Source organism: Bactrocera dorsalis, chromosome 5 (assembly GCF_023373825.1).
Source record: "Bactrocera dorsalis isolate Fly_Bdor chromosome 5, ASM2337382v1, whole genome shotgun sequence".
Classification (NCBI taxonomy): domain Eukaryota; kingdom Metazoa; phylum Arthropoda; class Insecta; order Diptera; family Tephritidae; genus Bactrocera; species Bactrocera dorsalis.
This window is the reverse complement of record NC_064307.1, coordinates 32205984-32230994: the sequence shown is the minus strand read 5'-3', so window position 1 is coordinate 32230994 and position 25011 is coordinate 32205984. Positions and strand designations below refer to the sequence as shown.

General features: G+C 38.0%; 1 protein-coding gene across 1 annotated transcript; it reads left to right on the top strand.

Moving 5' to 3' along the window:
* The first annotated feature begins 18383 nt into the window (after positions 1-18383).
* Positions 18384-20171, top strand: LOC105230963 (uncharacterized). Its single transcript, XM_011212025.4, has 2 exons — positions 18384-18477; positions 19445-20171. The coding sequence occupies exons 1-2, from the start codon at positions 18466-18468 to the stop codon at positions 19949-19951; spliced, it is 519 nt and encodes a 172-aa protein (XP_011210327.2). The 5' UTR covers positions 18384-18465; the 3' UTR covers positions 19952-20171.
* Positions 20172-25011: the final 4840 nt, after the last annotated feature.

Here is a 25011-nt window from a genome sequence, read left to right as displayed (position 1 = left end):
GCAGCAATATTTGAAATGAGCGGCAAAGCAAATGAAGCAACAAATCGGTGAGGTTAACTGCTCTTCAAGCTGTGTTCCCATGACTTTCAATTAACACCGTGGGCGTTTCACCAATGTTCAGCATTTTAGAGTATACACAGAGATATTGGCCCCTATTATGAGTATTATTCGACATTTAATTTTCGCTGGCACTCAGCGTTTGGAAAATAAGGAAGAATAAAGTTCGAGCAGAAGCGAGCATAAAATTCTCTCACGCATCTAAAAAATATTTTATATAGAAGCTTTTGTAGAGTAATTTTCCACAATAGTTTATACATATGTATATCAAAGCATTACATTTTAATTTCATTAGAAAGTCATCTTCTCTTTATTGGCGCTTGACACCGCTTACGCGGTTAAAGCCGAGTTTACAACAGCGCGCCAGTCGTTCTTCCTTTTCGCTGTTTGGCGCCAATGTGGGCAAGACGAAAGATCATATGAAAGTCACTAGAGAGATAATGAGGGAAATTAAACTCCACGGGTAACAGAAAATAAATATGTACTACATATATACATATATAGGTAAATGCAAATATATGTACATACTTACAAATGTACATAGCAATAACCGTCGTATGGAATCGTCACTCTTCATATATTCGCCTAACGGTTATTTGTAACACCTAAAACTAATCGAGATAATTAAATTTCTGAGCATGACGGAATGAGTTGAATCCAAGATGTCTGTCTGAAACCGATGACTTGAGTAAAGGATGATCCAAGTAGAGGTACTTTTTTCAATAGCTTTTTTGACAGATCACGCTTGAGTCGTGTCAAGCTGTCATGTTATTTTTGTTCAGTATTGTTTGGCATTTCATCATGGAAAGACTTACGGCTGAACAACATTTCCGATTTGTTCAAGTTTATTGCGAAAATTCGCTTAACTTATAATTAACATACTTGCAGTCGGCCTACTGAGTGTACTATTCCCAACACCATCACCCATCTCAAGACCCATAATTCATTATGGAATAATATTCGACCAAATAGACCACGTCCAGTACGCAGTGAATAACATATAGCAGCCTTAGCTGAGAATGTACACGAAGACCGTGGAGAGTCAATTCGACGTCGTTTGCAGCAACTCGGATTAACGTTTGGAACGATTTGGCGCATTTTGCGTCCAGATCTTAACTTAAAAGCATACAAATTACAGATTGTGTAAGAACTGAAACTAGTCGATCTTCCCAAGCGACATCGTTTCGCTCTATGGGCTCTTGAAAGGTTCCAAGGAGATCAGACGTTTTCGAACCAATTTTTTTTTAGCGTTGATGCCCATTTCTGGCTCATTGGGCATGTAAACAAGTGGAATTGCAGCATTTGGGATGAAGAGCAGCCTGAAGAGTTTCAAGAGCTGCCATTTCATCCAGGAAAAACAACGATCTAGTGCGGTTTGTAGACCGGTGGAATCATAGGTTCATATGTATTTCTGCAAAAATGCTACAGCCGGTGAGAATGTAACCGTCAATGGCAACCGTTATCGCGCCATGATAACCGACTATCTGATAGCTGAAATTGAAGCTCGTTATCTCGTCGATATTTGCTTTCAACAAGATGACGCCACTCTCCATATATCGCATAAATCAATGGATTTATTGCGAGAACATTTCGGTGAGCAGATCATTTCACGTTTTAGGCCGATCGGTTATCCTTAAGATCGTATCATATCACACCGTTAAACTTTTTCCTGTTAGGATACGTAAAATCTAAAGCCCATGCAGACAATTCCGGTTCTATTCAGGCCCTGAAGCAAAACATCACGCGTTTCATTCGCCAGTTAACTGTTGAAATGCGGATGAACCATCTGAGACGTATCCGCGGTCAACCTTTAAAAGAAATGATCTTCAAAAAGTAAAATCCAAAGAGCATCACAGCCACAAAATGACTGTAGTAGTTTTACTATTATTTTTTTTTTTCAATACTCCGAAAATGCGTTGGAAAGATCTGTCCTCGTGTGTTCCCCCAGCGGGCAGTTGGTAAGGTATGCCTATTGTAAGAGGCGACTAAAATCCAATATGCATTATGTCTGTTATTTGGTTTGACTCGAAATTTCAGTATAGGTTTTTCAGAATTAGTGCTACAATAATGAGCCTTAACTGATATTATAGACTTTGAGTGAGTTTCCTTCTAATTAAAAGATATTTGAAGTTCAAGCAACAAAGTCATTGAGTTTGATGGGTGCTCAACTGATAGTAGCAAAAGCTATAATGTCTGACCGGAGACTTAAATCTAGCACCACGGGAGCAGTTAGACCTTGGAATTCGCTCCAATCAGCTCATGGGACTTGGTCCTTTGGGGACATGGGGGCTGCAGTTTAACCTACAGGCTGGTAGAATTTTAAATTCAGTTCAGTTTGGAGTTGCATTGCAGCCGGGTGCCGGTGTCCCGTCGACCAGACCAATTGGAACAAAATAATACTTGCACAAAGCATGTATTATGAACCAAAAAAATTTTCAAACAAACACCGGAGCCACTATTTTGATAAATTATAGCAAAACTTCCTTTCTTTCCATCCATCTCCACTTCCTTCCAAATAAGTGACTGCTCATCCTTGACGAGTCCATTTTAAATTTGAATAAAATTAATTCCTAATCGTTTAATACCCACACCGGATTTTATGAAAACGCTGTGTTACTCAGTACTGTAAACAAATATCTATATATGTACATACATACCTACAAGATGTGTAGGACTCCTTTGTTAGAGACAAGATTCTCGAACGTTAAACAAGTGAGTCGTTAGGACAACAAGTTAAATGATAATGACACCCGCTGCGTCATTAGAGGTCATTTTCAGAAAAGCTTTTCACGTATTAAAGTGCATTGTGATACAGTATGTATGCATGTACTCATATACATATATACTGTACATATTGTATATATATTTCTTTGTTTTGACTTTGTTAACATTGCTTGAACTTAAGTGCAACATATTTCACATTGCAAACAAAATTATATTTACAACTTATTCAGCAATTAAGGCGTTATTTGATACTAAATATTATCAGCTGGGTGCATGACTGATTTGATATCTATGCTTTTTATATAAAAGTATTCTCGAAAACTTTTTTTTATATAATCTCGCAACTTATTGCTATCGAGTATAATAGTTTTGTTCACTTCCACCGTCCATCCGTGTTAGCGATAATACGCCATTAATCGAAAATATTTAAAGTGCAACTCTAAAACTGCTATTTGGTGCAGGGGAACACTAACTCGCCGGCTGACAGAATAAAAAGGACGTTGCTAATATGTTCAATATAAATTTTTTTAAAATTTTTTAACACAATGCTAAAGAATTATAACTCCATCCACTTCTCATATAACGTTAATATTCCTTGAAAATATGCCACGGAAAGGCTGTATCAAAAAGTAAAGTGAAGTTGCTCAAGATTGCAATCACTTTGCAATATGAATATCATATCATTGACGAATATTTGGGTAAGAGAAAGCAAAGTGGGTGCTGAGTGAGCTCACTTTTAACCAGGGTTTGAAGATGTTCAAGAGTAATAAGCCCGAGTTTTTATGTCGATATGTGGCAATGAATGAAACATACATCCACATACATCATTTCTCTTCATTCCGAAGTCCAATCGACAGTCATCTGAGTGAACTGCAAACGATGAACTCACTCCAAAGTGTGGAAAAATGCAACAATCCGCTAGCAAGCTAATGAACCACTCGGCAATAAAATGAAGGAATTGATTTTTGAGAATTGACGATTAACAGCCAGACATCTTAATTGCATTGTTGGAATATGGAAAGGTGTAGGGAAAATTATTTTGAAAGATTATTTGGGCCTTCGAAAAGTGAAAGCACGTTTGGTTTTAAAGTCACTCATTTTTTTTTTTGAAAAACAGCGTTAACCGACTACTACGATGTCACGAAACGTAATACTACTGGCGATGATTCTTGGATCTATGCTTACGACCCGGAAACAGACGATCAATTGACCCAATATCTATATCAAAGCTCTTAGTTTTTGCACCATGACGGTACATTATCGTATACTGCATTGGTTTCTCGTGAGTTTTTCTCCAAATTTTCAACCAATATCTTGGCTCAACCAACGTGTTCGTCTGATTTAGCTCCGTGTGACTTCTGACTAATCAGCAAACTCAAACGACCGCTCCGGGGAAATAGTTTGGAGTCAATTGAAAACTTTAAACGTGAATTGCTACGCACATTAAAGTTTATTCCGAAAATTGACTTTAGCAACTGTTTCAAGGATTGGAAAAAACCTTGGCACAAGGGGGCTTACTTTTAGAGGTATGACATAGAATTTAAATGATAAAATAAGAGTCTTACTAATTGTTGATCATAGTAGTATTTGAGTATGGCCAAGAAAAATGCCATCACCATCGATTCTCAATATACGCGATACGATATACGATTGACTTTCCATCCGACTTCAAAACATTCATCATATTTATTTGTTTTGATGCGCTTCACGGAAGGCTACACAAATATATACTCGGTTTTTTAGCCGAGTATATCCAAGAGAATGCTCCATCTTATTTACTTCCTCTATAAGTTTTATTTCGAAAAATCCGCAGCGCATTTCGAATTTTACTTCATTAGTACAAATAATATTTTTCTAAGTTTACAGTTTCAGCAGCACTTCAATAACTCTAACTTTATCCATCAGTAGTGGATTGATCTCTAAATTGTCTGCTGTGACCGAAGTAGTATTTACCATCAAAAGTGCTTCTTCATTTGACTCCAAATGAGGCAAAAGTATGCCAAACGGAAAATTTTCTCACAAATTTGTATATTAAATTAATGGTGATGATTAATCAATATGGGCTACAAGGCATTTAAGTTATTTTTGTTAAACTACAGACATAAATACTTGTATATGTAGGTATATAAATGCACCAGTTTTAGAAGTTTCCAAACTCCTTACAAACTATGAAGCCGCCTTCAAGATTTGTTTTTAACCATTGCAATAAAAAGAATATTAAGTGATACCTCGGAAAACACCTTACCAGTAAAGTTCCTTGTTTTATTCCGAGTACTCAAGGAAATTACCACAATTAAGTGCAATCATAGCAATTCATTTGCCTTTTGTACTTTTTTAACAGCAATTTGGATAATTCGACTAACAAGCGCAAAGTGGATTAGATTCCAACTGTTCGACGCTTTGATTGGCAACATTCATGAGTGCCAGTCTACAGATGAATTGGCTATGTAACTACATATATATTTATATAAACAAAATTTATACATGTATGTGTATATATGTATGAATTTTTATGTGTACCGGGAGACTAAATAAATATTAAGGTGAGTTAACATTTAGGCGAAGTTTCCCTTAGTTTACAGCGGCCACCCAGATAGTAGAATATTTTTAAGTTTAAGTGGATTAAGATTTGATTTCAGGCACACAATTCATAAGTTCACATATTTTTGCACTTACTCGTATACCAGTGTCGAAACTGATTGAGTCTCGCGTTGAATTTTTTCTGCTTAGAAAAAACCCGGTAGTTTTCTTACTAAAAAATTATAAATTTTTTACGCATACATTGGATATATCGATTTATTCAACTAAATCGAGTACAACGATATGCTTAAGTGATTCCTAGTAGCATCACAGCTCTCAGAGCATGATTTTGGCATTTTTTTTTCATCGCATTGGTACTTATACCGTTCAAAAAAGGAGTTGAAATTAAATTTTTCTCAAAAAATATTCATTTATTAATTAATTTATATTTGATCCCCTTCAAAGTAGATCTACTCAGATATAATACACTCGCGCCAGCGTTTTTCCCATCCTCAAAGCAGTTATGATGTGCACTTCAGCTCTTTCAACATTTTTTTTTGGCCTTGGCTCTCTTGGACTTTTCCGTTGAGACGATTGGACTTTGGTTTGCATGTCAAAATCATGATTCGTCACCAGTTAAGAGCCTTTTAAGCAAAACTGGATCGTCGTTGACGTCATTTAACTATTCCTGAGATATTCATGCGACGGGATTTTTGGTCAAAATTAAAAAAAAAAATCGAAAATCAACTTAGTTGTCATGGTTCAAGTCCAAAATTTCCGAAAAATTTGCATGGCATGTGCCAATCAATATGCTCACAACTTTTCTTATGATTCTTCGCTTTCTCAATGTTGTCATCGGTTGTTGATGTGCTGCAGCGGTCTGGCGTACTGGACCGGTTAAATCACGAACAGTACATAGTGAAGAAAGTATAGCAGCCGTGGCTGAGAGTTCACGAAGACAGGAGAGAAACGATGCAGCTTGTATAAGAACTGAAACCGTTCAATCTTCCCAAACGACATGGATTCGCTCTATGGGCTCTTGAAAAGTTCAAAGAAGATCCGACGTTTTCGAGCCAAATTTTGTTAAGCGATGAGGTCCATTTCTGGCTCCTTTGGTATGTAAACAAGAAAAATTCGCGCATTTGGGACAAATACCAACCTGAAGAGATTCAACCGCTGCCAATTAATCTAGAAAAAACAGCAGTTTGGTGCGGTTTGGGAGCTGGTGGAATCATCGATATATAAATGATAATAAACATTTCCCATTAAATTTGAAGTATCTGTGTTTTTTTTTATTATTATTTATTTAACTTTATATGTTGGGTAATACAGGAGCATCCTAATATTATTTTAATGCCAAGATAAAACAAATATATACATTTCTTGAACACATCCATATACATACTAATTTTTTAACTAGACATAACAGTATGTTTGTAGAGACGCCCCAATAGTGAAATGATTGCTGTAATTTGTCGGCTCAGCAGGCAAAGATCCAACAAATAGGTATTATACTACAAAAAAAAAAAAATTATACGCAAAATATTTTAAACATCAAGGAGTAATACTACACAGAATTTAATCTTTAAAGTTTTATTAAAACTTTTCCATATTTGCCTTCAATGTGTGGGTTCAAGAGGGAAAGAGTAGTTGGATGATGATTCTCTTATAATGAGCAGAAAGGTTACTCAAACTAACATAAATAGACATAGCAGTGGAAAGCTCTGCAGCAAAATCTATAAGCAGGGGGTTGGTGGGTAAAATAGAGCAAATACTCCCACGCTGTATTTGGCAGAGAAGGTTTTAAGCCATACTAAAAGAGGGTGGATGGCGTAAAAACATGTAACTCGTCAGCGGAACCTATAACATATATACAGACGTATCAAAATGCCTAATGGAGTGGGGTCAGAATCTATTGCCCAGAGCTGGATCTCAGGCGCGCCTTCGAGCTTCCACAATATTGCGGAATCTTCCAAGCGGAAGTCTTTATGGTCAGGAAAGCGGCTGAGGTAGCTTATGAAGCAGGAAAAAAATATAGAGAACTGCATTATATAGCCAGGCGGTAATTAAGACAATTATTTCAAATTGAATTACATCAGAGAATGTTTTTAGAAGCAAGGAGGCAGTATATGTACTGGATTCCAGGCCGCAAAGAAATTCCGGGAAAACGTAAGTTGATGAGTTTGCCAATAGTGCTATTCGTGACCACCGAAACAGTGATATGTGATGCATTGCGAGGTTCCCTACTATAAACATAGAAGCATCAAATTTGATGAAACGTGTGAGGTTTTGCTCCAAGGACTGAATCGAAGTTGAATTGTCCGCATAGACTTTAGACTTCATATATTCTCTCAGAAAAGAGCTTAACACGATCTCGACCGTCCCAAAACCTGAAATTATCTGCTCACCGAAGTGTTGTCTCAATAAATACATTGATTGATGCGATGTGTGGGAAGTGGCGCCGTCTTGTTGAAACCAAATGACGCCGAGACACGAGCTTCAATTTCAGGCATCAAATAGTCGGCTACGTTCTCAGCGGCATCATTTTTGAAGAAATCTGAACCGATTGTTCCACCGGTCCACAAACAACACCAAACCGTTGTTTTTTCTGGCTGAAATGGCAGCTCTTGAATCTCTTAAGGTTGATCTTCGTCCCAAGTGCGGCAATTTTGCTTGTCTACATATCCATTGAGTCAGTGGGCTTTATCGCTGAACAAAATTTGGCTCGAAAACGTCGGATCTTCTGGAACTTTTCAAGAGCCCATAGAGCGAAGCGATGTCGCTCGGGAACATTGAACGGCTTTAGTTCTTGTATAAGCTGTATTTTGTACGCTTTCGATTTAAGGTCTCGCGCTGAATGCCTCTCCGCGGCTTTAGCTACGTGGTCCATTTGGTCGAATATTATCCGATAAAAGAATAATATACTATACTATATATATATATGTATATGTGATCAGGATGACAAGGCGAGTTGAAATCCCTGTGAATTTTTATCCGACTGTTCATCCGCTGAGGAATCTTGCAATTTGGCGCAATGATTTGCATTAAGAAGGGACACCTTTGGCCTGCAAAACTTTGAAAAATGTGAGTCTGCCAGTACTTTATTAGGTATATACCAAATGTTTCAAGCTATGCCACCCAAAATTGCACAGGACAAATCCTTTCGAAACTTCTTACGAATACGTGAAATTGAATGATAACCCATCCAAATATATATTTCATAATGACAACAATTATAGTGATTCGTTGGAGAAAGAATCTGAAAAAAATCGCTGAACACTGGGCTCTCATGAGAGCACTAAGCGCTGGAAAACTTGTATCCGACCTCCGTTCCCTTCTTTCCTTCTGATCAGGTGGTTAATTTCCTATAAGCTTTTTATTTATTACTCACATTCTTTAAGCAACACAAAAACTAGTAACTTTTGCCAAACAGCTTTAATCAGTGCAATATTTGTATATTTCAACAGCAGAAGTAAATAACTGTTTTTGTTTACTATTTCCATTAACACATTTACAGCAAATCTTTCCATTGTCGACTTTCAGCAGGCCTTGACTGTTTACCAACATTGCGTTGTCAACTTTTAGGCGCGCACATCACGCATCAACTGCGCTTCTGCAGCAAAAGCTTAGAAAATAAGCTTCACCCTACACACCTGCAAACATGTTTGTGTATGTGTGCAGTGTGTAAATTGGCATAAGTAAATCAACAAGTTGAAGTTGGCCAAAAATAACTAGAATAAACAGAAATGAGTAACCTACTTTTGCTGCATATTTTGCGGCGCAATTTTTGGAAGCCGCCAACCACACCCACACTCATTTACATTTGTCTAGTCAACACTTCCTGTTGTAGTGCAAAAAGTTCTTGTTTACGTTGCTTAGCAAATAAATAAATATCGGCCTTGTGAAAAACTTTTCCATCGATTTTTTTGACACTTTGCTATGAGTGAAACCGCAAAGCGTGTCCTGCAAGCAACTCACTCATATACATGCATGCACTCATACATATGTACTTGAATATGTACGCATCTATAAAAGCCTGTGCCTGTGCGTAAATGAGCCTTTAAGAGTAATTTCCATTGACAGTTGCGTCCACTGACCGCAAGCGCGCCTCCAGCTCTAAGTAACTGCCTATCCTATGCAAATTGAACACACAATACATACATACATACGTACATGCATATACAAATGTATATTACGCAGTTCTGTCTTCATTCAACTTCTGGTGACGGAAAATATCGGAAAACGGGCAAACATTGCTTCGCCCACTTGAGTGTTGCTCTCCGCCGCGCACAGCCAATAGATGATGTGCGTCTTTGTTTTGTCTCCTTTGAATGGACCACAATTTACACAGACACATAAAGCCTAAACAATATAAATATTGTTACCTCATTTCAAAAGTATTAATACAAAATTGTTGATTATGACGAAATAAACGAGTGGGCTCGTCGGTTTTGTACTATCAGCGAAAGGAAATCTAGAGACGGAGGTTAGCTGAAGGCAGTGGCGAGCGATTTTATACTTTTCCGTTGAACGTTACAGGCCTTACTACCTTCAATTTCCTTAACTTTCCTCAAATTGCTTGAAGTACTCTTTGTTAAGCTCCTACTATAGGGTTCGAACTTGCGATTTATCCGCAATTTGTCGCAAGCAAAGATGTTCTTTCGCACTCTTTTCATATTTTCCTTCGAGTTAAGTAGTGAGCGATTCATATTCATCCCCATCTGCCATCCTACTTCCTTCCTTTTAGTTAGCTTGCCGGTCAATAACGATTCTTGGTTACACAAATGCAGTGTTCAACTCCCCTCTTGCTTGGCCTAAAGCTTGCCTTTACTTGCAATCACCTTGAATTGTGTTGCTGACATTGAATGCTGTGAATGCTGCGCTTTGCATAGTCCAATGTAAGCCAAGGCTATTGTTACCTACTTACTGTTAGTAGCGGTGAATCCCTAATTCTTAGCAGATAAAGGGCTATTGTTTGTTAGATTTTCTTACTTTCTTTCTTTCTACTGGAAATGCTTGTGCATTGGTCTCTTTCACCTGTCAATTGCAAGCATTTGTGTTGCTTGCAATGATATACTTGTTTTGCTGTCGGTTTGCCAGTGGCTTTAAAATTACGAGTTTAATGCCGTTTCGGAGATGTTCGAAATGGGTTTGTAATTTTTAAATTCACATAAAAGTATTTCATAAGCGAAAAACGTAGTTCCAATAAACTATGGGCTTTCTGAAAATCCAAGTTTAATTTGAAGGTCGTAAGTTGAAAATTTCACTTGGGACCAATATCGGTATGGTAGTTTCTGTTGCTGTCATTTCATTTGACAAAAAAGTGCCCAGAAATTGTAAAAAAATTCATCAATATTTCTTTTGTCGCTTTCAAAGTAATCCCCACGAGATGTAATGTACTTATGCTAACGATTCCATCTCACGAAACACTTTTTATAAGCACTTTTGGGATGGCCTTCAGATCCTTCAGCGAATTTTGTTTTATCTCTTCGATCGACTGAAAATGGGTTAGACGGAGCGGCGATTTCAGTTTAGAGAATACGAAAAAATCACTCGGAGCCAAAACTTGTTAATACGGGTTGATTGGAGATCGGTTAAAATTCATGACTTGTTCTTCCATAATTCCGGTCGTTTTTGACGCATGTTCTCAGGCAAATGCCTCAATATGGCCAAATAGAACTGCCCATTGACCGTCTATCTCTCTGGAACAAATTCATGATGCATCAAACTACGAATATCGAGAAAAAACTATGAACATCACCTTGATTTTTGAGCGACTTTGACGTGGTTTTCTAGGTTTTGGCTTGTTTTTTCCCTCCATTCCGCTGATTGTTGACTTGTTTGCATGCCAAACTCTTAAACCCTTGTCACAATGCTCTCAATGAAGGTGGGATCGGAGTTCACACGACCAAGCGTGTCCAAAGATAGCTGTTTACGGTACTCTTTTTGAAAAAGAGTGAAACTTTATTGGGACCAGTCGATATCGGAACCCTTTAGGAAATGGCTGCCATTTCAACAGACCGATCTCAATTAAGTTCTTGAAATTTCTACATAAATTATTAGCCAAGGCAACTTTATACCGACCAGCATAACAAAGTTCAATCTAGTTTAACATCTTTTTATACCCATTTATGGTATAAGAAATGAACCTGTGAAGGGTATTATAGCTTCAGTGCAGCCCAGGTTATAATTTTTTTTTTTTCTTCCACAATAGCTCTTATTTTCCTATAATGTATTATACTATTATGAGTAAAAAATCATAAGCCTTTTTCAATGCCTCCATCAAAGTAATCCTCTTGACCCCCAATGCTCCTGTGTGAACGTTTTTTCCAATCATCGAAACATTGATCTTTCAAAATGGTTTCCACTAATCCTTCTGATATGCCAACGATGGCAGTAAAATCTCTGACTGTTAATCTTCGATTCTCAAGCACCTATTCCTTTATTGTCAAAAACTTGCTCGCCACAAGCAATTTTCACCAAAGGCTTTTTAAAGCATTCTGAACGTTTCGACAACAGAAATTTGATTCGGAACACAAAATTTAATAAAACTTCTTTATGAAATAATTTCACGCATCTTAAAAATTGCCGATTGCACTTTATATACTTAGGAAAGACAAGCTAAACTGAGGGTCATACCAACCTAGAAAACAAATATTTCAACGAATGGTTTTTCACGCGAATTTTAAAGTCTTACTATTTTTCTATATAAGCATATTTTTAGTTAATTCTAACATTAAACGAATGGTCCACATGCTTCAATACATTTTTAGGATATCTATCGAACGAGAAATATATGTATCGATAAAATATACAATAGCTTTTGTGCACAATACGCTTCACTTGCTGAGTTGCTTGGCTTTATTACTTACATACTTGTATGTCACCAATGTCATTTTCTTACATACATACTTGTACATATATCTACAAAATGATAACAGCAATTGCGAAGGTTATTCAATGTTGATATTCTGTGCTTCTGTATGACGGTTATTGCGTTGGAACGTGTCAAGCAGCAGAACAATCATGGCAACAGTATTCGTTCTTATTTACAAATGCATTAAAATGACGCTTCCTGTTGCATTTAAAGTGAAGTCGAATGCACTGTTTGGTTTATCTTAATGTTAACATAAACGCAGTTTTTACACGCTCAAGAATATATGAATTGAATATATGAAATGACTTTATAGTGGTATGAAAAACTTGAATGGGCTGCAAAATGTTTCAAAAAAGGTTGAATTTGGCGTATAAATAAACTGATATAAGCAAAAAGTGAAACCTAAGTGGTTTCCATTGTTGATCTAAATTGATTGGAAAAGGGCAGGGAATTTCAGCAGCAACCTAGATATATTTGTTTACTGACACATTGCCATGGTAAATTTTCAGAAAAGGTAAAACAGCCTCCACTAAACTTCGGTTTGTTTTCAGGTTTCATCTACGAAGTAGGTTGGAATTACTGCCGCAGTGGAAGATATGTTTTTTGGCACCGTGGAAGATCCCGTCTAACTGGCAAAATATTAAAAATTTTTATAAACAATTTTTAATCTTAAAATATGTATAAATATAACTTTAAAATTGACAACTTTTCTGAATTTATTTATTTCCCGAAAATTGTCTTTTAGGCTGTCACGCCAGGTGTTTTTCTGAAGGGGTTGCATGGTCTTACGGCATTCAAAAATTGATTGTTTTTATTATCTTATTAAATTCTACAACACCTTTAGAATATTGTCTTAAGTTTTCAAGTTGATCCCAGTAATATTTTCGGAGACACAGCCTTGAGATCTTGTGGCTAGCTAAGCTAAGCGCCTTCTTTTAACATATTTTTCTCGAAACCCGTGCAATCGGTTGGCAAGTTTTCTCAAAAACTACTCAGCCGATTTTTATGAAATTTTATACAGATCTATGAGATAAAATTCTTAAAGACTTGGGCAAAGGATTTTTTTGATTACAACCATTTGAAAAAAAATGTTTCGAAATTTTAATTTTTTTTGGAAAAATATCTGCGAAAAATCCAATTTTCAGTTTTTTTCTTCGTCCGAGTTCTAAGTTAAGGTTTTAACTAAAACATGTTTTTTTTAACTTTAGATGATCCTGTAAGGAGTTATCTTTTCAACACGGGCGCATCTTTTTTTTAGGGATCACGGAAATGGCGTCGCAATGGCCGAGTTTAAAATATTTTTTTCCAAAAATTTCAGAATTTTTTTGCTAATAGTTTGTGTTTGCAACAATAAAAAATTCTAATAAAATATTTAATAAAAAATTCTAATAAAATATTTAATTTTTTATATGAGGAAACAATTGTTATTTTAACCCCTTAAAATAATAATAAATAAAAAACTCTTTTTTCTCTCTCTTTTTTATATCAACATTTTAAAAATATTACAGCGCTAGTCTCATATATTTTCATACTGCAATAACTTAATTTCGGAAATGGATTTTAAAAATTCATTCAGAGGGTTATTTACTTAGATTTTTATATGATTAGGTTTCTCAGTTTATTTACACTGTTGCCAATTTTCTTTCACACGGAGAATTTACAAGAATTTTCGCAAAAACTCTCGATTTCTGCCTAATTTGTAAAAAATTAATAGAATGTTTTAAAATGTCTTAAAATTTCGTTGCAACCAAAGTCTATGGAGCATAATTCCCTTAAATTCACTCTAGATAAATTGTATAACACTCATACCATACATGTGTGCATCAAAGTCTTCATCAGTGTGTAGTCAAATCAGAGCAATGTTTTTTGTTTCCAACCAGCGTTGGCTAATGACATGTACACTGCCACAAAAGCCATGGATATCCCAGTACTGCTTTCGCCCCACACCGACCGGTGTGACCTGCTGTTGACCAGTGTGAATGCTTTTTGTGCATATGCTTTCATTACCCCTCGCCAATATACTGGCAAAAGGTCAATTTATTCTATTGTTTATTAAATTTCCATTTGAAATTCTCAGAATGTTGCAGGTGAAAGGACAACAGCTAAACGCTCGATATGTGTGCATGGAAAATTATGCTTCTGCGAATATATCGTTCACCTCTGTGGAAATTGATATAGAAACACACACACAGAGAGCCTTGCACGCGCCTATATGTATGCTATGGTTCCAGTAAACAAAAACGCTAGCGCTTTTGTAAATGCACTCTCCGCACGGCACTGGGCGCCAATTATAATGCTTCGTGTTGTTTTTGAGATATCCTTGACACTTGCGAGTGCAACGACACTGTGCCGTGTGTTGTTGTGCTTGCTGCTTGCATTGTTTCGTACTGTCACCCTGCTCTCCTCGTGGCAGTTGACCAGCGGCCATAAAATTGTGTTGTTTACCGTCTGTTACCAAGTACTGAATTTCCTTGAAATTTCGTAGGCCTAAAGGCATATTTAAATATGTAAAATTGACGCGTGTATTTGCATGTGTTTACGAGTATGTGTGCGAAAAAAATTATATTATATGTGTGGCATGAGGCAAAAATGCACAAAAAAAGCACAAAAACAGTATTGATCTTAATGAACTGTTGTTCGTCAAGTATTGAGTGTATTGACATTGTATTGGCAACACTGTTGTGATTGACGTACACTTCTTACATTGTTGATGCATTATTTTTAAATCTCTCCTTTTGTCTTTTTGGAGAGAGCTCATTGTGCGGCGGCACCCAGCTGTGAGTGAAGGCAAAGGCCAAAGCCTTTTGCTGTTTACTTTGTAGCCAGTGTCCTAAACCCCTTAGGATTATAATTGCACAACCAGCTTCAGGTAGTTGCTATGACAGTATTTTTGATAGTGAGGAATAGTTTTTTTAGAATATTTTAAGTGTGAGAGTAAATATTAGTTAATTCACTCGTTATAAATGTTAAAATTAAGATTTGTGACAGTTGTGTCTTCAAGATGTCATCGCTGGACAATACTAAACTGAAAGCTCTTTATAAAGGAAGCCGATTCAAATCTTTCTGGAATAGCTAAACTCCTTTAAAAAAATAATTGCATACTTTTCAAGAGAAATTGCCGAGGGATTTAATCGTCACGATTTTCCGAGTATCATTGCTGTAGGAATAGCTGAGGAAATGTCAGCTAAATGCAAATCGGCAAATACCAATTTTGGTAACAATAAAGAATTTGGTCCATTCACTTGGAGCAACAAGAATCCCCGATCGCCTGACCGACAGACTATAATGCCCATAACACAGAGCATTAAAGTTGCTATACCAACTAACCCAAAACATTATTAACAGTGAAGCCACGATAATTTTGAGCGAAGAAGAAACGCACCCTCCGCTCTAGGAGGGCTAATACATGAGTTAATCTCTCTCATGCTTGGTCAGAAAAAAGACACATAAATCAACACACGCGAAATATAATAGACAAAATATCGCAATTGCAAAAACAAGTAGTAAGCGAAGCTAGAGAGTCGGCATTTCACCCGATTACGCAGTCGAAAAGAAACAGCACAAAGTGCACTGATGAACCAATAGTAGATGAGCAGACTCAACAACGAACGAAATGGACATGCATTAATTCGCCAAAAATCCGTGAACAAGTCTGACTGTCCAGTTTAAATGTTCACTTATAACAACGGCGTCAGCACCAACAGTTTTGAAGGCACTGCAAAGTCGCCACCAACGTCTCAATTAGGCACACAGACAACACAAGGGACTAATTGCTGCCCTCGGAAACCAAGTTCAATGAAGAAACCGTGAAGCATAGTCGCTAGGAAAGCTAACTAAAAGACTGCGAAAATGTCGAAAACAAAGCCGCAGGTGATACTGAACTAAAAAAAATGGGAATCTTACTTATGCTGAGGTTCTAAGTCAAATTAAGTCCGACTCCAAGGTGGTGGGTAGTGTGATTCCTATTCCAAGAGCCTTGAAATGGTCTACATAGATAGCAATGCAGTCTAAAATAAGATGCTTCGGCTGCAGAAGAGGTTATACACATTTTGAACAGATGTAAAGGTGCGCAGTAGGTGGCTAGTAGGAAATTGTATGTTTTTAACCTTTGTGAGGTTGTCACCGCTCCTCAGCTGCTATGCCTGTAGATCGTTGCCGAAATGTTTCACTCTCCTCTTTGCAGAGTAGCTCCTTTGGTTTGGGTTCCGGTTCCACCATCCTACAAGCAGCAGCAGGGCGGGAAAGATCGTCAGTCACTTCAGTTATGGCGTTGCAGAAAAATATTTATGTTGTTCAGTCGTTCTATGCACTCATGCAATAATTGTGATTCTTGCATTTCCTGCGTCTCTCACTAGAGAAATACCAGAATACCTTGTGTGTCTTTGTCTGGTTGCGCCTAACCTCTCCTCTGTGAGGCCTTGGTTCCTGAATTGTAACAGCTGATATGTCGCGTGATGCAGGTTCACCTGGACAACTTCTACGTGGACTGTGGCTGTCACATCACTGCCTTCATTAGGGAAAGGCACTGGGTCCACATCGTTAGCATCGAGGGGCTTGAAAATATTGACAATTTTTAGACTCGAAATGGCAAACCTAAAAGCAGTATTTTTACAAAGTTTATCTCGATATTTTCATAGGCGCTTGATTTGTATACTGTAAAGTGGAAGAATCAAATGCAATTTAAAGTTGGTTTATAAGGGAAGTAGGCGAGTTTGTGATTTTATTTCGACAATTTTGACACGGTAATATAAGAACGTCAGGGTAATGTTACCGAATTTCCGAATTTGCTTGAAATTGATAGAGCTGGTCCTGATATATGGGTTTTTATAGAAAGGTTTAGGAGTTATCATTTATTTTCACACTGTCGGAGGGGTGGGAAAATAACGGGTGATCCAATATTCCAATAGCCTTTTTCAACGTAGCTGAGAGTGTACACAAAGACAGTGGAGAGTCGATTCGGCGCAGTTCGCAGCAACTCGAACTGACATATGGAATGACTACGTCGAATTCCTAAATTAAAAGCGAATAAAATACAGCTTGTCCAAGAACTGAAGACGCTAGACCTTCCCAAGCGACATCGCTTCGCCCTATGAGTTCTTGAAAAGTTTCAAGAAGATCCGACGTTTTCGAATCAAATTTTGTTGAGTGATGAGGCCCATTTCTAGCTAAATGGAATTGTAAATAAGCAAAACTGTCGGATTTGGAACAAAGAGCAACCTAAAGAGATTCAAAAGTCATCCTGAAAAACAACGGTTTATGTTGTTGAAATTGGTATCATACAATGAATGAATGAATTTATAAAAATTACAGTCGCAATCATTTCTCTAAGTGTTACTTCAGCTGTCAATGCCCTTCCATAATGTGTTAAATCGATTCAATAGGATTAGAGCGGACTTCTTTAAGCCGATAGTTTGCAAATAGAGCAAAAACCTATAACAACGCTAGCTTCGTACGCGCATTCAACACTCAGCGTTGTGTCTGCGCTGAGTAGTGATTGTGATCATTTGAAGCGTAGGCGTTACATGGAACACACTCAACGCCATATCACACGGGATGATGCTGCTATAGACCATATGTGCATTCCAAAGGAAGCCCTTAGGTATTAACCTGAGATATACGACTGCCACAATAACTAATGACTTTGGGCCGAGCGATTGAAGTGTGACACACAATTGCTCTTGCGCTCTTGCCAATCAGTGTTAACTATCAACACTTGAGCATAGAACCTAGGCACACACCCACCAACCGCAAAGCATTCGTTAGGACAAGTCAATGGAGGTGTTGGTTTACGACTCGTAATTGTAGAATCGGCATTGATGCTCTTAACTGCATCAGCGAAAGTGAAATCTCAGCTCATGGCCGCTCACTTGGCCAAAAGGACTGCGCGCCCATCGACACAAAGCTTCGGAGCTGACAATGTCGTTACTTAAGAGGATTTCTGCGCGATTCTTTCGTTTGTAGCGTTTGTTAGTTTATTGTTGTGGCTGAAATATGATCATTTGGATTTGTTTGCTATCTTGATGGCGCGCGTGTTTGAAGCTTAGCGGCCTGTCTTCCGTTGTAGTGTTTTCAGCTCAGCTTGTTCTTATGCCACTTGAGTTTCATTCTTAAAATACTCGTAATTCTAGGAGTTAAGTTTTTTGCTTTCTTTTTTGGTTTTTGCATGGATCAGTGGGTTCTATAAAAGCGCTAGAAACTTGTGCCAGGTAATCAGTGCAAGTGTACGCTTCTTGTAAGAAACTTAGTTCACGACATTTTAGATTCCAATTTGTTTTTTAGCAGCAAAAATGTTCAAAGTGGTGAGTGCTACAAATAAAATTGAATTGAATTAATTTTAAGGACTGATTTTTTTTGAAAATATTACTTTCGAAAAATCGAACTGAATTGGAGGAATACAATTTTGAATACTTTAGAATCCGTGTACGTCGAACATCGTTATTGGTTGACAATTCTGTCAGCTCTTTCGAAATGTGTGATCAGACTATCTTTTTCTGATCACTATTTGATACTTTATGTGTTTTTGGGCATAAGCCTGGTAATAGTTTCATATTCGGATCATCAACCAAAATGTATTGGATTAGTCTTCTAAAATGTTATTAGCTTTTCTGGAGTTCATAGTAAAATCTGGCAGCACTCTTTCGATGTTGACATAGGTTCATGTAGCCTTGTCCCAACATTCATTCTAAGGAGATCTAACCAGTGTTAACTTCGTGCTTTCTTTTCGCTGTTTGGCGCCAATTGAAGTGTAGCCAGATTCTTCTCCACATGGGATTCCAACGGAGTGGATTTCTTCCTCTTCCTCTGCTTACCATGGCTAGTATTGCGTCTAATACTCAGAGCTGGAGTGCTTTCATCCATTTGGACGATATGATCTATCCAGCGTAGCCTCTGTCTCTTAATTAGCTGAACTATGTCAATGTCGTCGTATATCTAGCACAGCTCATCGTTCCATCGAATGCGATATTCACCGTAGCCATGGCGCAAAGGACCATAAATCTTTCGCAGAAACTTTCTCTCGAAAAGTCGTAACGTCGACTCATCATAAAAATTTTAGAATGGGTTCAGCAAGACCATACGATTAGTGCTCGCTGGTCTTTTTAGTATGTGGTTTCCTGAACTGTGAATGTTTTGTTGACAGCACCCAATAAAATAACCTAATTTTTGTTAAGTATTCTTGAAACATTTCAACTTATGCTAGAATTAAAATATCATCCACGAAAGAAAGAGAAATAAATTATACAAAACCGTAATTTTTATTTATTACAGTTCAGCATCCTCTTCGTTTGTGCGCTGGCTAATGCAGCACCCGATAACTTAGCCGTGCTACCGGCAGCTCCACTCGCAGCCGCGCTGCCGCTCTACAAGTCCGCGCTTGTTGCTGAGCCCACACATGTTGAAGTGCACGAACCCGCCTTGGCGAAGGTGGGTGAATTGGTCGAGAGTGTACCCACTGCTGTTTCCCATCAGAGTTCAACCGTTGTGCATAGCAAAGCCCAACGCATCACACCGTTAGTGACACCCGCCGTCCGCTCATTTGCCACACCCGCTTTTCGAACTTTTGCTGCTGCCGCACCGCTTTTGCAACACACACCGCTGCTGCGCACAATACCATTCGGCTTAGGTCCAGCTGCCGCTTTTGTTCACGCCAACGCTCCAGTACAAGTGCGCTCATTCGCTTCGGCTGCTCCATTCCCGGCACCAGTCTATCGCTCCTATGGATTCTCCGCTTTTGGCCAACCGCTGGTATATACCACTGCTGAATTTAAGAAATAAATTGGCAACAACGCTGACGTGCGGCTTATTTGAGGAATATTTTTAATTTTCTCCACTCTATTCTCTCTTGCGACCCATAAATGTACGTTTGGAAAAAAACAATAAATCCGGAATTCTGTAAATAAAATGCATACAAATGTTTTGTAAATTATCTATGTACGTGGTTCCTTCTCATTATGCATTCAGCTTCGCTCACCTTGTCTGCTATTTTGGTCCTGCGGCATAATTAAGCTCTCGTAATCGGCTACACCTTCACACAAATTATGTCAAGTGAGGATGATGGCTTATGTTTGCAGTGGCTTTTATGGAGTTTAGGCCATTCTTGTCGGATTCTTCTAAATATAGAAATCAGTCGACTCAGTTCTGTTCACTAACGGCATATTGTGGCCATAAAACTTAATTAAATACTTATCTATACATATAGTATTTACCGTTCGTTCAAAAAGTAACGTTTTAATTTTCCAAAGTATTGGCAACGTTTATTGGGAAATATGTTGTAATTAGAGAAAATTGTTTCGTTTTCGTTAACAGCTATTCAAGGTCAAGTCCCGTTTATTCAATACTTCTCAGGTATGTTGGAGTAGCCGCTCAGTTTGATGACAGTATTCCTCCGTTTGATGCTGGAGTTCTGAAGAGATAAATGGTAATCTATTTGGAGGTTCTTTACTTGTTTAAAGAAAAATCAAATGAACTGCAAAATTAATGGGAAATGTTTATTATAATGCGATCGAACATTCTTTGGCATTTATTTTTTGAAGCTTATCTCTTTCGAATGTTGTCCGCGGCTACGTCTCAGATAATACGTCCGTTGAGTCCAATTTTCGATGACTCGTTTGAGCATTTCGACTGGTTACTGGCGAATGACACGCTTGATGTTTTGCTCCAAAGCAGGAATCGAAGCGGGATTGTCCGCATGAACTTTATATAAGTCCTATCTGCTCCAATAAGTGTTCTCTAAATAATTCTGTTGATGGATGCGATACGTGAGAAGTGGCACCGTCTTTTTGAAACCAAATGTCGCCGAGATTACGAGCTTAAATTTTAAGCATCAAATAGTCGGCTATCAAGGCGCGATAACGGTCGCCATTGACGGTTACGCTCTCACGGGTATCATGTTTGAAGAAATACGGACGGATAATTCCACCGGCCCACAATCGTACCAAACCGTAGTTTTTTCTGGGTAGAGCTCTTGAACCTCTTCAGGTTGCCCATCGTCCCAAGTGCGACAATTATGCTTGTTTACATACCCATTGAGCCAGAAATGGGACTCATCGCTGAACAAAATTTGATTCAAAAAAGTCGGATGTTCTCGGAACTTTCAAGAGCCCATAGTTCGAAGCGATGTCGCTTGGGAAGGTCGATTGGCTTTAAGATCTCGAAGAAAATGCATGAAGTCGCCAAAATCGCCTTTCCACGGTTTTCCTGTAAACTCTCAGCTACGTCTGCTATATTTTCTTCGCTGCGCGCTGGGCATACTCGTAGTCTATCCGGTGGAACATTATCCAATAATTATTGCTGGTTGTCAAGATGGGACCCGTATTTAAATACTTAGTTATTTTTTGAACGCACTGTATATTGTTTGCGTCTATGTAAAGCAATATTTCTTATATCCTTTTACGTCATCGTTGCGCGGCTGGTATGCTCATTGAAATTGAGAGAATTGTGGTTATGCAATCGATTTAATAAATGTTTCAGCTTGTGCTGCTTGAGTGCAATTAAGAAGACATCCTTATAAATCACATTGTTTAAATTTAGTGGACTCAAATGCCACGAATTTATGTAACAGCTGGAACCCAACGGTATTGCAAGTTTGGTGGGCGGTTTAAACTAAAACCCATCTATATACGCATGTACTTGTACTCAAAATAGTCATTTATGTTTATTTTGTAATAGTCTAATAAAATTTTCAATATACTGCTCTCACATTAAACCAAATTAAGACATTTTAGAATGAGAATAAAACGTTTAAGGAAATTTCTAATTCCAGAAGGACACAAATATATAAACTATAAAGTGTATGAGTAGGTTTGAGAAACATACTATAATCATCCAGCAGAGTCGGCAATTCGACCCAATACCAAAAGTTTCGTCAGGATCGGGAAGCACCTCTCCGAGCCGTTCGATACCAAACGAGGTTTCAGATAAGGCGACTCCCTATCGTGCGACTTATTCAATCTACGCTTGGAAAAAATAATTCGAGCTGCAGAACTCAATTGAGCATCATACACCATTCAGCATTCACAGAGAAACCTTTTCCAACTTTATCGCATGCTCTTCAAAGGCCCAGTGACTCGTTATTTTGGCCTTAATATACTCTTTCTGGCTCTACGTATTTAATAATTCCGTGGTTTCATTCTTGTCATATTTGGGTCATAGTTTCTTTGTTATCTTGCATATAAAGCTCTCCTTTGATCGTTCCCAGCGGGTGTAATATTAACCCCGTCTCTGGTTCGTCTAAAGACGTCTTTTGCTTTGGCAGCTGGTATGCATTGCCGAATTTTCCGAAGAATACGAGTACAAATTTAATTTTCAAATACTGAATAGTTTTCGAAAATATTGTATTATGGCAACGAAGTAGTTAAATATTATACAATTTCCATTCCGTCGGCAAAGTGTCCCTTCGGTTGTTCATAAGATATTAGATGCAATAAGAAAGCTTCATAATGGTCTACAGTTTTCAGATGAAACTATATGAGAATTGAATATTTACCCTTTAACGTGAGTATCTCTGAAGGGTTACGCACATATCTGCCATGATATGATAGTGTGAGCGCGTAATATTTGTGATGCGATATCATTTAACACCGATACCTTTGCATAACACTGACACATTTTTCATATTGAAAACACAGGTAAAACGTAAAATTTAGATATGCGCTTGAGAAAATTTAAGCCTTGAAGTGAGCGTATAGACATATTTACATGAACATATTTTCATCTTCATTTTGCCTTTAACTTTACCATGTGTCATAACAAATGTTTCGTAATATTTTTGCGCATCACAAAGTAATGAAGAATTTTAGTGTGTGTGCGTATGTCTGTATGAGGATGTGTGATATTTTTGTGGCATCCTAAATTATGTCTAAAAATATAGCTTATGAGCCTAAGTCGCCCAATCATACATATATACATATCTCTAGAAGAGGCAGTGTGTTGTCTGTTGCTGTGGGAGCAACAAAAAACAAAGGCGCAGACGGCTGTGGCTGTGGCTTTGAACATAACGACAGTCACAACAATGTGGACGTCGCGACATCAATAACAAATACAATAAAAGAGGTATTAAATATACCTCATCAATAGTTAATGAATGTTATGCTAAATTTCTTCTGCATAATTGTATGTACATATACTCGTATACATATCTTCGCATTAAGGTTGTGGTTCGTAGAATCCCTATTGGACTAATTTTGGCTTGTAATTGTGGGTGCACTTGTTTAGCAATACAGCGGTGTTTGACTAACCCAGCGGCCGGCATAAATAGTAATATTTCGAATTTTTGCTTATAGGGCCATACCTTTGCAACAAACATATAAAATCAGTTAAGTATTTATGTTTCATATTTTTGGAAAAGGTGAATGTAAGGAGTAAAAATTGAAGGTTTTCAGTGTAACGTTCACAGGGAATTTTTCGTCGAAATCTTAAATTGAAAGCGTACAAAATACACTTTGTGCAAGAGCTCGACCTTCCCAAGTGACATCAATTTACTATATGGTCTAGTTCCAAGAAGGTCTGACTTTGCGAGCCAAATTTTGTTCAGTGTTGAGGTCCATTTCTGGCTTAATGCGTATGTAAACAAATAAAATTGCCGCATTTGGAACGAAGAGCAATCAGAAGAGGTTCAATAGCTATCATTTCAAGGTAATCGGCTGGCGCTATGTCCGGGTTATATGGTAGATGCGATAAAACCTCCCATCGGAGCTCCAGTACCTTCTAACGAGTCATAAACGAAGTGTGTGGTCTGGCGTTGTCCTCGTAAAACACTGCACCATTCCTGTTGGTCAATTCTGGATGCTTCTGGTCGATCGCCTGCTTCAAGCGGTCCAGTTGTTCGCAATATATGGTAGAATTAAGAGTCGGGCCATATGGGGGCAGCTAATAGTGGATGGTTCCAATCCCACAAAACACACAGCAAAACCTTCCTGTCCGTCAATTCGGCTTGGCCACTGTTTGGGACGATTCACCGGCCTTCGACCACGACCGTTTTAGTTGGATATTATCGTATGTGATCCATCTTTCGTCGCCAGTCACCATCCGCTTCAAAAATGGGTCGAGTTCGTTCCATTTCAGCCGCATATCGCAGGCGTTGATTCGGTCCAGAAGGTTTTTTTGCGTAAAATCATGCGGCACCCAAACATCAAGCCTTTTTGTGTATCCAGCCTTCTGCAGATGGTTTAAAATGGTTTGCTGACTAACTCCCATCTTCTGGGCGATGTCACGATGTCCGGTTTAATTCGATGTTTTCATTGTTTTAATCGGTATTCCTCGTTACAGATCTTCCGCTGTCTGGCTTATCCATGGTGTCGTTTTCACCCGCTCTGAATCATTGAAACCATTCCTCCGCAGTTCGAAGTGTTAGAGTACCATCCCCCAAAAACCAAGACCTTTCAAAGATGTGTAGTGTTGCCAGATACGAGCTCTGTAGCGCTTTATACTTAGCCGCGAAATTCAAAAGACAAAAAGGCGGGAGGGAGATATTTGACAACCTAATAATTACCAAGCCCGCAATTTTTCTCCTTGAAAGTATGTATATGCCTTGTCTGTTTCAAACTAAAAAAATTGAAGGATAATTGCAAGGAATTGAAGTTGAGTACATTAGCGGTCCGATATCGGCGGTTCCGATTCTCAAATCGATATGAGGGTTGGAATAATGAACACATTGGTATTAAACAGAACATGGGTTTACAAGTAAAAAAGGACTTAGTTTCGCGATCAAACAATAAATAGAAACTGTGCCGGAATGACAAAATTTGCGAAATCAACCAGGTATGGCATTACCGTGGAAGTTATGTTGTTGTAAAAATTATATCACACTTATTGTGTCAGTGGCATAATACACAAAC